We start from the raw sequence: 12,586 nt of genomic DNA, 5'->3' as shown, positions 1-12,586 counted from the left end.
ATAGGCAACAGACTCCCCTTGTATAAAAGAAAGAAAAAATGAAAGGAAAATTACATTCATGAACTGTATAGTAGTCAGCCGCTTGTTATTCCGGCAACGAATATTCACCAATTGACCTCCCCATTGCAGCTTTAGACATCACAACTTGATATTTGTATTCGATCTCCGTTAGTGAAGCTATTGCACGCCTATGCCAAGAGAAGAACTCACCATATTGGCAAAATGCACGACGACACATACGATTATCCGACGACATGATTGTCAAATTTGGATGTTGGGGGAGGGGTGAACCAAAGACGAAGTGTCGAACCAACTGTATGCTTATGCTGTCTTAGGAGATAGTGGTTTAAATGTACCAAAGGTCGACCCTTGTTTTCATTGTCAGGTGTGTAGTACATCGCCATGGAGTTTGTTCGTGGGGACTGTCTGGACGGTATCTCGCTTGAGAATCATCCAAATCTCATCCCACCCCTAGAAAAAGGGATATCCGCAATATACTCAGGCGCCCGACTTTCCTAGACCACGAAATGGAGGCATATGGAATGCAATCCGGGATGAACTATATATGTGGTAGTTGCGTCCTTTTAAACGGTGGTGATGTCGTCTTTGAGACTTTTATACCTTCTTGGTAATCTTTGCTTGCTTTATCGGCTTATCTGCTTCAATAGGGTAAAAAGGTGTTAAATTAGGATGAATGGTCATAGAACTGAAGTGATTCAACAGGGGTCATGAATGCACCGAAAGTCCCTTGAAGCACTGCTTAGTCCAATTTATGCGGTAACCTCAACGTGAGAATACAACTTTACGTATCGTTTGTGCTCTAACTTTGCGTTTCATTTTTTTTTCAACTTATTATTGGGAGTTTTAGGTGAGAAAATTAGATCATATAAACTGGTGGATTAAAATGACTTGTGGTCCCTGTTGTGGTAAATGTGAAAGTGCAGAAGACGTATTCGATCATCAATCTCAAATTCGCCGAAGTAATACAACGGTGTCCCGCGGCTATTCAATAATCCAATAAAGCAAATTAAGCTCAATTAACATGGCCGCAAGGCGAACATGGATCCTGGTAAAGGACGCGGAGGACAATGGCCCCCAACCAACAGCGCATTCACAGTCCAATAAGACATCAACGGGGACCACAATAAAGAGAGAAGGAGCCTCATGAGGGATTTAGCAGGGGTTCCATTTAATAAAACCATCCGAAATAACAAGCCAGCCAAGCAGGTGAATACTTGATTTGCGCACGGTTGAAAGCCCCGACTGCACTTCGTGAACCCCAGCGCTTGGATATAACACCAGCAACGTGGCACCGGTATAGTGGAAGGGGATTATGGGACTGCCCTGTACTGGTCAAGAGGTGTGGGCTTGAAGGGTCAAAGGGTCTGCTCGGACGCCCTGCCATGTAATGTAGAGTTGGCCCTCCTGTTCAGCCTCACATGCACACCCCTGGTGGTACTGGGCAATTAGTAGCGTTTGGGTGAAACCATGGGCCTGTGTTCGTGTAGTTAGGCTGACTGAATATTCATGAGTGGGTGCCACCAACAGTGGGAAACCACGCTGAGTGGAGGGGTCAGTAAGGCATATCGGTCATTTTTATGCCTAGACAAGGTATGTGCAGTATGTCCAGCTGGTGTGTCAATTGAGCCAGTAAATAGTTCATTGTATCCGCTGATAGCTCGGGCTAGTACCTTCTATGCAAGGTCCTGGATATACGTCCGGAGCTGGACAACTGAGAAACAATCTCAGCCTGTCAATAAGAGTCAAAGGTACCGGAATCCTGGATAATGGAACCAGGTTCTTGAAATAAGTGGGGGCCGTATGAAGGACCAATACGCGTGCTGTGATGCTGGATTGTTGGATGTGCTTTGGCATGCATTGGTGCATTAGGGCAGCGATCCCTCACGAGATCTCATTGGCCGGCCAGCGCCGCAGCGGTTACAGGTATTAATATCGCGCTGATCGCTGTGAGTTGATTGGATAATTTGCTGTGGATTTTGCTAACATTAGCAACACTTACAATGTGCTAATTTGTGTTTTTGTGTTAAGAGGGAACCGATGCGGGGGAGTGCTGTTGTTGGTGACTCCTGAGCTGGCCCTATATCACGGCCGGAGGGCCTGCAACCGCTTTTCATAATTCGAGTTTTCCACAAGGGGTCCCTCTTCTGGACTACCTATTTCCTGGTCATACACAGCATTCATCATGGGTGTCATTCGTCTACCTCGCCCAACGGGCATCTATGTCCCCAATTCCCCCAGAACCCTCACCAACGACATGATCTCTCCGCCGCTTTCCCCTGAATTTAGCTTCGATTCTGAGACCATAATTCCTTCTATTCTCCCCGCCATGGAATATGTCTCCTGCAAACTCCAACAACGAATGATGCATGTTACACTCCTCGTGGGCCGCGGCAAGCCCTATCCGACCGGCCAACCCTCCGACCTAATGGTAATTCCCGTCACACCACTGGAGCCCCAATCGTCACGACTTCTGGAGAGGTCCCTGGCCAAGGCATCGAGGAAGTTCTCCTTGGGCACCAGTTGGACCGACGCCCTCGGTCGCAGCCAGTACGAGCGTCAAGCAAATGAGTGTCTGGTCAAACAATCCATCCTCCAAAACGAGGTTGTTTTCAGTCAAGAAGGCCTAACCCTCCTCAATATGGATCGCATTTACACTTTTAAACGCCGCATGTGCATCCTTTCAAACCGACCATTTTCGCGCTCGGATGAACCATCCATAACTTCCTGCATCCAGTTACTTCACCGCATCGTCGGTGACTACCAAGGCCGCCCATTCAGCAAGGCCTTCTTTCACCGCGTCTATGAGCAACTAGATATCCCCGATGAGCAGCTTACAGCTATTGCAACTGCTTATAAGAACATGTACAAGAAAGATGCCATTATCATTCCACCAGTTCCAGAGCCTGAGCGTACTCCGGAACGTCTGCCAGTTCGCAGCAAAGTTGAACAAGTCCAGGCTGTCAAGATCGAGAAAGCTCCCACAGTCAATGTTATTGAGGTCAAGCAGCCTCCTAAGGTGAAGGCCATCAAAGCCGACCGACCCCGTGAGCACGTGAAAAGTCCTCGCGAATATGCCAAGAAGTCGCCTGTTATTCACACTGTTCGTGGTCGGAGACAGCCTCCACCTTCAAAGATGAGATATCAGACGAGACGTGGGCCCAAGACCCCCCTGTCAGCTTCCGATGTCACTCCCATCACGAGGAATGAGTGGAACATTCTCAGCAAAGATGTGCGGCAGCAGCCCAAAGTGACCAAGTGGGTTCCGTCTCCGACCGTGTTCGCTGTCGCTTGAACTTTTTCATGCTTTAATCAATGTTCAAACAATTTTCTGCGGTCAACTCTTGACACGCCCACAACTGATGGCTTCACTACCACTGACCAGCTTGGCTGGGATTGACGAACTAGCCATTGGAGCTCAGATGAGGATTGAATCTAGCCTGTGTCGCTAGATCACCTCTTCTCTTCTCGTTCGTCTCATTTCATACGTGCTGAACCTTCCGGGCCATCCGATAAAGAGCATATGGTTCGACACTCATCGAAGGCACCGAAAGGGCCTCGGTGACCTGGTTCAAAAGACCCCCTTGGGTACTGTGAAGGATACCCAATGATGATGATATGATAATGAAGGTCTTCAAAATTGTACTCTGTGCCGACAGTCACATTGTCGGAGAATTTGCAAAGTGCCAGAATTCTATTCGCTGTCTATAGTTCAAAATCAATACATTTTAATCACATCAACCAATCGGAGCCTTTGACCCCATCTTAATGCACAGATCCAGTTGAGACTCCGCCCGGATAAAGTCAAAAGACTTGTATACCCACAGCCCTATACAACCCAAGACGAACTGGACTTCCAAGGTAGTTTGCCGAGCGGCCATCCACAGACCCGCTCCAACGCGGCCGGCAAATAACAGCCCAATCACAGGCACAGCCGAAGCAATAGAGTGGGTGTCAATTATCGGTATCGGAGAGCAGATATTAGCACACTGCAACGCAGTCCATGAATAATGAAGAATCTACTATCAGTCGGGGCTCTCCGCTCCTCCGCTGCCCCGCCATATCACGTGCGCCGGGGTTTTCGACGACGCTGGACTTGATGATTTTGTACTGTTAGTGAATCGCCAGTGTTTTGTTTAGTGCAGTTGAGTCTGTATCATCGGGGATTCCCTAACTTTCAAAGTGCTTGTCCGCGGAATCCTGCTTGGGCCTGGTCACTCACACACCATATCTTGCTGAAGCCTTTAGCAAGTAGACCGGCGCACTTGGCAACGACCAATCGGCCTTGGCGGGGAAAGACGGCCGATAAAGGGAAAGTTTTGTCCATCCTGCAGGTTGAAAAGAAGGATATACCTGCCCCTCCTTCGCAGGTTTCACGTCGTGAACTGCGTGCGTCTCTATATATAAGTTATCAGAGCTCGCCAAGAAACATCCAATACGGTCAGAAACCTCCGGAAATATTGTTTCAATAATGTCTTCTTTTGAAGCGCCTGCAGACTCACGGAGTCTGGATAGCGATCGCAAATGGAGTCTGCAGCCTCTCATTCGCCATGCAGAGCGATCACACAGCAAAATGCCTGGCATTAGAAAGATCCCTCTTCGGGCTATTGGAATCATCGCGTTCATCGCACTGTTGAACATCATTGTCTGGGTTGCGGCGGCCATTGTGTTGAGCTACCATCCATCGCTCGTGTCCACAGCTGCTTTGGCCTATTCTCTCGGTTTGAGACATGCCTTCGACGCAGACCATATCTCTGCTATCGATCTCATGACTAGACGGCTATTGGCAACAGGCCAGAAGCCTGTTACTGTGGGAACTTTCTTCTCGCTTGGACATTCGACCATTGTGATCATCACCTCTATTGTTGTCGCTGCGACGGCTGCTGCTGTCTCCTCGCGGTTTGACAAATTCAGTACTATTGGTGGCATTATTGGTAGCTCTGTCAGCGCTGCTTTCTTGATTCTGCTTGGTATCATGAATGCTTATATCTTGTACAAGTTGATCAAGCAGATGCAGAAGGTTTTCAATCTGCCTGAAGATCAACAGGACGAGGCTTGGAAGATTGAGGGCGGTGGAATTCTCTTCTCTATCTTGAAAAAGATGTTTAAATTGATTGACAGGTATTGTTTTCAGCAGTATAAATCTCATTTCGAATACTGATCGTTTGCTAGACCCTGGAAGATGTACCCTCTTGGGATCCTGTTCGGTCTCGGTTTCGATACCTCGTCCGAGATCGCGCTCCTTGGAATTTCTTCCATTGAAGCAGCAAAGGGAACCTCCTTCTGGGTTATTCTTATCCTCCCCGCCCTTTTCACTGGTCGGTCAAACCATGCTATCATTTCATGACTATCGTTGCTAATTAAATGTCTAGCTGGAATGTGTCTCTTAGATACAATTGATGGAGCTCTCATGTTCTCCCTCTATATCCAACCCGCAGCAAATTTCCTCTCAGCAAAGCCGTCAACCACTTCAGATACAGCATCCGCAACAAGCGATGGCGACGAGCTCCCCCAGTCGCACAACAACCACCGCGACCCAGTTGCCTTCCTCTACTACTCAATCGTGCTCACTACGCTTACCGTCGTCGTCGCAATCGTGATCGGTGTCATCCAGCTTCTCACTCTGATTTTGAATGTGACCGATGCCACAGGCAAGTTCTGGGACGGAGTCCAAGTTGCTGGTGACTACTACGACGCTATCGGTGGTGGAATTTGTGGTTGCTTCATCATATTTGGTGGTTTAAGTGTTCTTGTTTATAAGCCCTGGCGCAGATGGATGAATCAGCGCCACGGAAAAAATACCGTTACTGATGAGGAGAGATATCGGGATGAGGATCTTGGTAACTGTGGTGCTATTGTTACTGAAACGACGGGTAATGTTCCAGGCGAGAGGACTGAAGCTGTTGGGAAGGGAGCTTCAGTTCAGGTTGATGTGAGAGAAACCGACGAGCCAAGGCTTGAGGCACATATCGTTTGATATGGCTGCATCCTCATAATGTGCTTTATTTGCTAGTTAAAGACCATTCTTAAAACCCTTCGCAGGCTCTTCTGGTACACTAGGGGCTGGGGGGTGGGGGGAGGAATTAATCCGATCTTTGATCAATTTGACTAAACTCGCATCTCAGTTTTATTCTCACATGCTTCAGTATTACTGTTGCAGCGCCATCACTGAATGAATGATTTGATACAATAAACATTTGATTCCTCAGGCAGAAAGCATGTGACGTCAATCCATTTCTCGGGCGATCAACTTTATCTCAGACTAACACCTCTTGGTATCTTCAGCCTTCAAGATGTTCGAACTGCAATGAAATGATATTTGATTCTCTGCTTAATATGATCTCATATGTGAAAATTATCTCCGCGCTGAAAGAGGAACAGCCTGGAAATAACGACACCTGAACCCACCAAACGCCCGCAAACATGAGGATTCGAATGATCATTTACTAGCATATCTGAAACTATCACCATGATTCAAGATCCAAAAATGTCCATGGATGCTAAGGCAAGTCATGGAGCCATCTTCTCATCCTTGCCCTTGGTTTTCATTCTTTCGACTCACTTGTCTCTGGAAGCGTTGGATGAGGCAGAAAGTCGATTAATGGAACATGGCGGTAAGCTCACGTATGAGATCTCCGAAGCCAAAATCATTCTTGGACAAGTTGGCCGCCCGAAACGCGCTGCGCTCGAACTACGCTGTCGCGGGTTCTGGACTGAGGAGGTTGTTCCAGTTTCCAACTCTACCCCGATATCTATCAGTACAAGCTCCGAACCCCCTACAAAGCGTAGGAGAAAAGAAGGGCCCCAGGGAGGGAATGATGCACCAATCGAAATTATAGATCTTAGTACTGAGTCCGAGAGTGAAGAAGCTGGACCTCGAAATCATGAATCGACACCCCACCTAGCAACAAAGACAGAGGTTGACGAAAACGAAGTCATAGTTCTCAAGCTAGAATGGTTGGACGCATCGATACAGGCAGGGGTGTGTCTACCCCAAGAGTCTTTTATGGTATACCGAGGGCGGAAGATACCTACTCCAACTACACCAGGAATCGAAGAGAAATACTTGGAAGAAAAGTCCAGTCAAATTATTGAACGCGCAAAGATGGATGCCGGTCTCCCACCTCCTTCTGTCCAAATATCTGACCACCGCCATGCAAGACGCTCTAAGGAACCCTCGGCCGGCTCCTCCAGCCAGCACCATCCACCAACACTTTACCGACAGACAACCTCTGAGAACGACGAGAAGGAGCCTTCACCATCTAAGCCAGATTGGGTCCGAGACCACATTCTCTTCGCGTGTCTGCGCTCCGCCCCCTTGCATCCGCCAAATGAGGAATTCATCTCACAGCTGGTCAAAATTCGCCGCATTCGAGAACTCACACTGGATCAGATTGGCGTTCGAGCTTACAGCACTTCCATCGCGTCTCTAGCAGCATACCCGCATGTGATACGTCGGCCAAGTGAGATCCTGGCTTTGCCTGGATGCGATATAAAGATTGCGAATCTTTTTACCCAATGGCAACAGCATGGTGGGTGCGAACATACCGATGATGATGGAAATGTCGCAGCAGCAGATGCTCTAGACTCCGACCCTGTGTTGCGAGTTTTGAACTCATTCTATCAGATCTGGGGCGTGGGTGCGAAGACCGCACGAGAGTTTTATTACCACCGAGGCTGGCGCGATCTGGATGATATCGTTGAGCATGGATGGAGCTCACTGTCTCGGGTGCAGCAGATTGGACTGAAGTACTACGACGAGTTCCAGGAAGGCGTTTCGCGTGCCGAGTCCGAATCCATCGCTGATATCATTCGAGAGCATGCCAATCGTGTTCGGCCCGAAGGGGATGACAAAGTTGAATGCGTTATCGTTGGCGGATACCGCCGCGGAAAGGAATATAGCGGCGATGTGGATGTTATACTGACTCATCGCGATGATATTGTGACCAAGAATCTGATTATTGATGTTGTCGCTAGTCTTGAGAGCGATCAGTACATTACGCATACCCTCGCATTGCATGTCACTTCTTCACATCGGGAGCAACAGACTTTACCCTTCCATGGTGAAGACTCCAGAGGCTTCGATACGTTGGACAAAGCGCTTGTCGTTTGGCAAAACCCGCACTGCAGCCCAGAGCAAGCAGATTCTGAAGAGGGCCCGCCAAAAAGAAATCCGAATCTTCACCGTCGTGTTGATATCATAATCTCGCCATGGCGCACTGTCGGCTGTGCAGTGCTAGGTTGGTCTGGCGATACAACCTTTCAGCGAGATCTGCGACGGCATGCGAAGAAAGCACACTCTTGGAAATTTGATTCGAGTGGTGTACGAGCTCGCGATTCGAATGGTCAAGTGGTGGATCTCGAGCATGGAGGAGAGACCTGGGAACAGCGGGAGAGGCTTGTTATGGAGCGCATTGGCATAGGCTGGAGAGCACCGCAGGAACGATGCTCAAGATAAAATAGTCGACGCAATTGAATGTACGAATATGTACGTACCGGAATGGGGATTGCCCAATGACAGTCTCTCTAAGCAGACCGGTCGTAGCGTCAAGGGAAACACCCAATACACCACCTTCCTGTCGTACAACAGGGTTATAAGTCTGTTCACGGTGCTATGAAGTATTCATCAAGTTCTTCACGAAATTCTCAAAATAATTGTGGCATTTGATGCATGATTTGTGTCCTAACATTGCCTTTCATTATCACCTCTTTCTTGTCCGTTTTTGAGTGCTTCGCGTGAGCCATTCAGATCATGTAACCGAAGGGGATGTGACAGGACACGACCACTATTGCATGCAGGCTGTAGAGAGGATGATATTTAATTTCGAGGATTGCAATGAACTTGCTGCTATATCGTAAATATCATGAAAATGCGAATCAAGACGGAAAACTGATTATATTAAGGTGATGATGATAATGCTAGGAATTCCGTACCTAGTAAGCTACGGTTTCACCGATATTGCGTACAAAGTTTCCACCGACTTAGCAAAGTAGGTTTGATCCAAGAGGGGCAGGCCAATATCATGACTTTTTCTCGTATGTGAAGTACTATAACAATCTTGTAATTAAACAAATAATTTTCAAGCAAAGGTTGACTTCGACAGTTCTAGGAGTCTCTTCCCAGTGAAGTATCATACGAAAGACAAAGAATTTCCCAATACGATATACCCAAGCTTGCCTCGGCGGATACGTGATACCAGTCGTAAGCGGGTTCGTCTTATGACAACGTTTTCTAGGAATCTACACGTAGTAGCCCCACCTTTTTGTGACTTGATTCCCTGAAACTAATTTAGACAAGTACAATCCATCTTATTTCACCGCTTTGTAATGTCGGCAAGGCTTCTATGCTGTCATTTGTCATCGTAATAGTTGTTGAAATGGGTTCAATATTGTTGGGGCCACCCTGTGCTTAGTCATAACTTAATATGAAGCCCTGGAGGGAATGAAGTCAGCTGCTTATGTGTCTTTAACTCAGCTTCGTAAATAATTTCCACGGCACATATTACTCTACAAAGATGGCTGTTGGCGGCTGTTCATGCGGCAAGATCCGAATTACATATAGTGGCCAGCCTATAGCGACGGTATGTATATCCTAGAGACGTCAATCTTTCTTAACCTGACCTAAGCCGACTTTCCATTAGGGACTATGCCACTGCCTCGATTGTCGCAAACTTACTGGAGGTCCCTTTTCCTACAACTTTATCATAAAAGCCGCCGACCTGAAGGTCACTGGAAGCCCTAAAGAATTGGCGAAAACGTCGGATAGTGGAAATGATATCAAAAATTATTTCTGTCCCGACTGTGGTCTGTACTCCCATATTGAAGTTGCCAAGGATTCACCTAACACAGGTAATAGGCACGCCGCTTTTTGGGAGGAAAACAAACGGTGGTCAAGCTGATGACGTTACGGTCCTCCGAGCGGGAATATTCGATGACATTGGAATTCTGGATGAACGCAAGCCCGACGTGGAGATATACACTATCAGCCGACTAAAATGGCTAGCTCCCGTAGAGGGGGCTCATCAGTTTAGCGGCATGTTTTCACTATGATCAGAAGATGCGAAGGTGTGATAACTGAAGCGATTTAGTTACTGCTATGACTTTTCGGCCAGGGAAACTGGTGTATCGTCTGAAAAATGACTAAATTCAAATTCGAAATCACCAGGCTGTAGCTGTGTAGCCAAGCTATCTTTCAATTTGAGATCAGGGCAGTGGCATGATGATAAGCAGTAGCGGAAATCCCGAGCGTTGCTTGCTAGAGGAGTCATATGAATCTTTGTGCCCCCACGTGTAAATGATCTGGATGATTGATCAGAGGCACTTGTAATAAAAGTTGAAGAGATGAGAAAAGAACGCTCAAATTCAACGGTATGAATTGCATGAAACAGTACAACAGGTTTCATAAATCTGTTTAAAATGCTATGGCTTAATTAGACAATCTTTAGACGAGATCCTCGACGCAAGAGTGCCCTTTCATGCACTATTTGTGCTCTTACTTGGGGACTCTTTTTTTCATCTTTTTTTTTTTTTTTTTTGCCGATTTTTGCGTGCTTCGGGTGGGTTAATTAGATTATGTAGAGATAGGGATGTCAAAGGTCTTGTGACCATACATCTCCGCGTTGCGGCTTTCAAGTAGAGACTGCCTAATACTCCATGGCCCTATGAACAAATTTATGACCTCTTTTGTATCAATTTGCTCATTTCTAGTCGCCCGAGAGATCGCAGGTCATATAATCGATATAGATGAAGTAGGGATATGCACATGTGCTATACCGTGACGTTCCTATATATATCTTATATTATAGGCTGAAGAAATTGGGGCCCATAGTAGATTTGGATATCAATTATTCCTTAGTCACCAAGATCAATTGAGATAGTTTTTCTTTCTCAGGTTCTCTTGGAAATCAGAGCAGTCTTATTGGTCATTGAAGCCAGTCTTCGTAGGGAATTTTTAGTTGCCAGATTATCGCCACCAAACAGGAATTTACCAATTGTCGTGTGAATTAGGGTCAACAGAGTCACGTTACTCAGTAATAATAAACAAAGAACTAAGACCCTAGCCTACATGCAATGTTTCACGTGTTCTACACTCCGTCCCTGCACACCAATGAGTATACCTGGAGCCTCGAAGCCCTTGGTGCGACAGAAGGCGCTGAAGCGGGTAACACAGGAGCTGCAGAAGCAGTCAATCCTAAAAAGATTGAATCAATTGACCGCTTGGCTGAGACAAACCCGATTTACCCCAGAATTGGTCTTCCCCAGCTGTTATGTTTCCGTTAGTAATACCCCGCGTGCATCTCAAACCCTTGCAGTAGCTTTGGGGTCACTTCGGCGTTTGGAATCACTACTCCTTGATTCCTTCCAGAAAATTCTTAACAACCCCTGTCAAGAGTCTTTCCACAGAAGTGAACCAGACACGCGCAGACCACAGGGCCAGAAGAGATAAGTAATGATACGCGGGCACTTTCATCCCGTTTCTCGACGGGGATTGGCTCAAACAGCGGTAGGTCAGTCTTGGTGCAGGTGCCCAGACCCCAGCGGGGCTTAGCGTGTGCCTGCCAAGCCTGATCCCGCCTTGGCGATGGCCTCGGTCTACTGGCAAGCGCTTCGAACGGTCCCCGTTTTGGACGGAAAAAGTATGGACTGGGCTGCAGGACATCAGCTGGTTGACCGGGTGGCTGAGTCAAGGATGGTGGCGGTCGATTTTTTCCCTCATGGCTTGGTGGGACCACGGTTGAGAGGGCGAAGATCAATGTTAGTCTGGTGTTTTTAACCTAGTGTTGACATAAGAAAAATGTTGACTGGTTACACTTGAGTACACATAGAAAATGGCAAGTCGGACGCACCTACCAGTAGATAAGTTATGGATACCTCCGATGCAAAGCGCATTTCTCCCCGCAGACTCTAAGCCTCCGGGGGCTTGGCGCCAATGTCTCCGCTTGATGTAGTATTCCTCTTATCAAGAAGCTTTGACAGAGGGAAATTAGACATATTTACCGTTCCCTCCTTACTGTATACAGTAGTAAGCTCTCTATACAGTAAATAGCTGTCCCTGCTGTGCGTCTAGTCCGGCGTGAAAGATGTAGAGCCTCAAGAAAGGCTATGTTTGACTTCACGTGGAAGCACAGCCCTAGTCTGCCCTGTCGCCCGAACACGAACCTCTAAGGTGCCTCGGCGATTGAAACCTTACAGATAGCATAGACTAGAGACCGCCAAGCTACACATTTTGCGACCCTGCACGGCATGGCCGACTCCGCACGGTGTTTACGGAATGGTAACATTGTACCCCATAACATGAGAAATAGAAAGGCTTGGCTATTTTTTTTCTTATCTTATTTAATTGTGTTGCCCCATGCCCAGATGTAGAGAAAGGTTTTGGTCCTGTTTCTTATCTGTGTGCCCAGGTGCATTTCTTGGCCTTCGTGTACATAAGGAAGGACTGAGCCCCTAGGTCAGCTTGCATTCATATTGTTTGCTTGATCTTACGCTTTGCCACCGAGCTCTTACATTACCTCTCCAACTGAGGTTCCTCACTTTTGCCAGCGACTCCTTTCCTGCAATACTCCCC

The 12,586-nt window shown here is 47.2% G+C and overlaps 4 protein-coding genes across 4 annotated transcripts; all 4 read left to right on the top strand.

Annotated features, from left to right (window-relative positions):
* Nucleotides 1–2,203: 2,203 nt before the first annotated feature.
* N7508_010184 (uncharacterized protein) lies at nucleotides 2,204–3,313 on the top strand (the record flags this gene model as incomplete). Its single annotated transcript, XM_058468244.1, has 1 exon — nucleotides 2,204–3,313. One exon carries the CDS (start codon nucleotides 2,204–2,206, stop codon nucleotides 3,311–3,313), a length of 1,110 nt encoding a protein of 369 aa, XP_058316090.1.
* A 1,176-nt stretch (nucleotides 3,314–4,489) lies between these two features.
* Nucleotides 4,490–5,995, top strand: N7508_010183 (HoxN/HupN/NixA family nickel/cobalt transporter; the record flags this gene model as incomplete). Its single annotated transcript, XM_058468243.1, has 3 exons — nucleotides 4,490–5,139; nucleotides 5,191–5,336; nucleotides 5,391–5,995. 3 exons carry the CDS (start codon nucleotides 4,490–4,492, stop codon nucleotides 5,993–5,995), a joined length of 1,401 nt encoding a protein of 466 aa, XP_058316089.1.
* A 492-nt stretch (nucleotides 5,996–6,487) lies between these two features.
* On the top strand, nucleotides 6,488–8,476 carry N7508_010182 (type-X family DNA polymerase; the record flags this gene model as incomplete). Its single annotated transcript, XM_058468242.1, has 1 exon — nucleotides 6,488–8,476. The coding sequence occupies one exon, from the start codon at nucleotides 6,488–6,490 to the stop codon at nucleotides 8,474–8,476; it is 1,989 nt and encodes a 662-aa protein (XP_058316088.1).
* Nucleotides 8,477–9,533: 1,057 nt separating this feature from the next.
* N7508_010181 (GFA family protein) lies at nucleotides 9,534–10,068 on the top strand (the record flags this gene model as incomplete). The annotated part of the gene is made up of 3 exons (XM_058468241.1): nucleotides 9,534–9,599; nucleotides 9,660–9,822; nucleotides 9,875–10,068. The coding sequence occupies 3 exons, from the start codon at nucleotides 9,534–9,536 to the stop codon at nucleotides 10,066–10,068; spliced, it is 423 nt and encodes a 140-aa protein (XP_058316087.1).
* Between the last annotated feature and the right edge of the window lie 2,518 nt (nucleotides 10,069–12,586).

This window comes from Penicillium antarcticum (genome assembly GCF_028974205.1).
Source record: "Penicillium antarcticum strain IBT 31339 chromosome Unknown utg000009l_segment0_segment0, whole genome shotgun sequence".
Taxonomy (NCBI): Eukaryota; Fungi; Ascomycota; class Eurotiomycetes; order Eurotiales; family Aspergillaceae; genus Penicillium; species Penicillium antarcticum.
The sequence above is the reverse complement of the archived record's forward strand: the minus strand, read 5'-3'. Positions and strand labels throughout refer to the sequence as shown.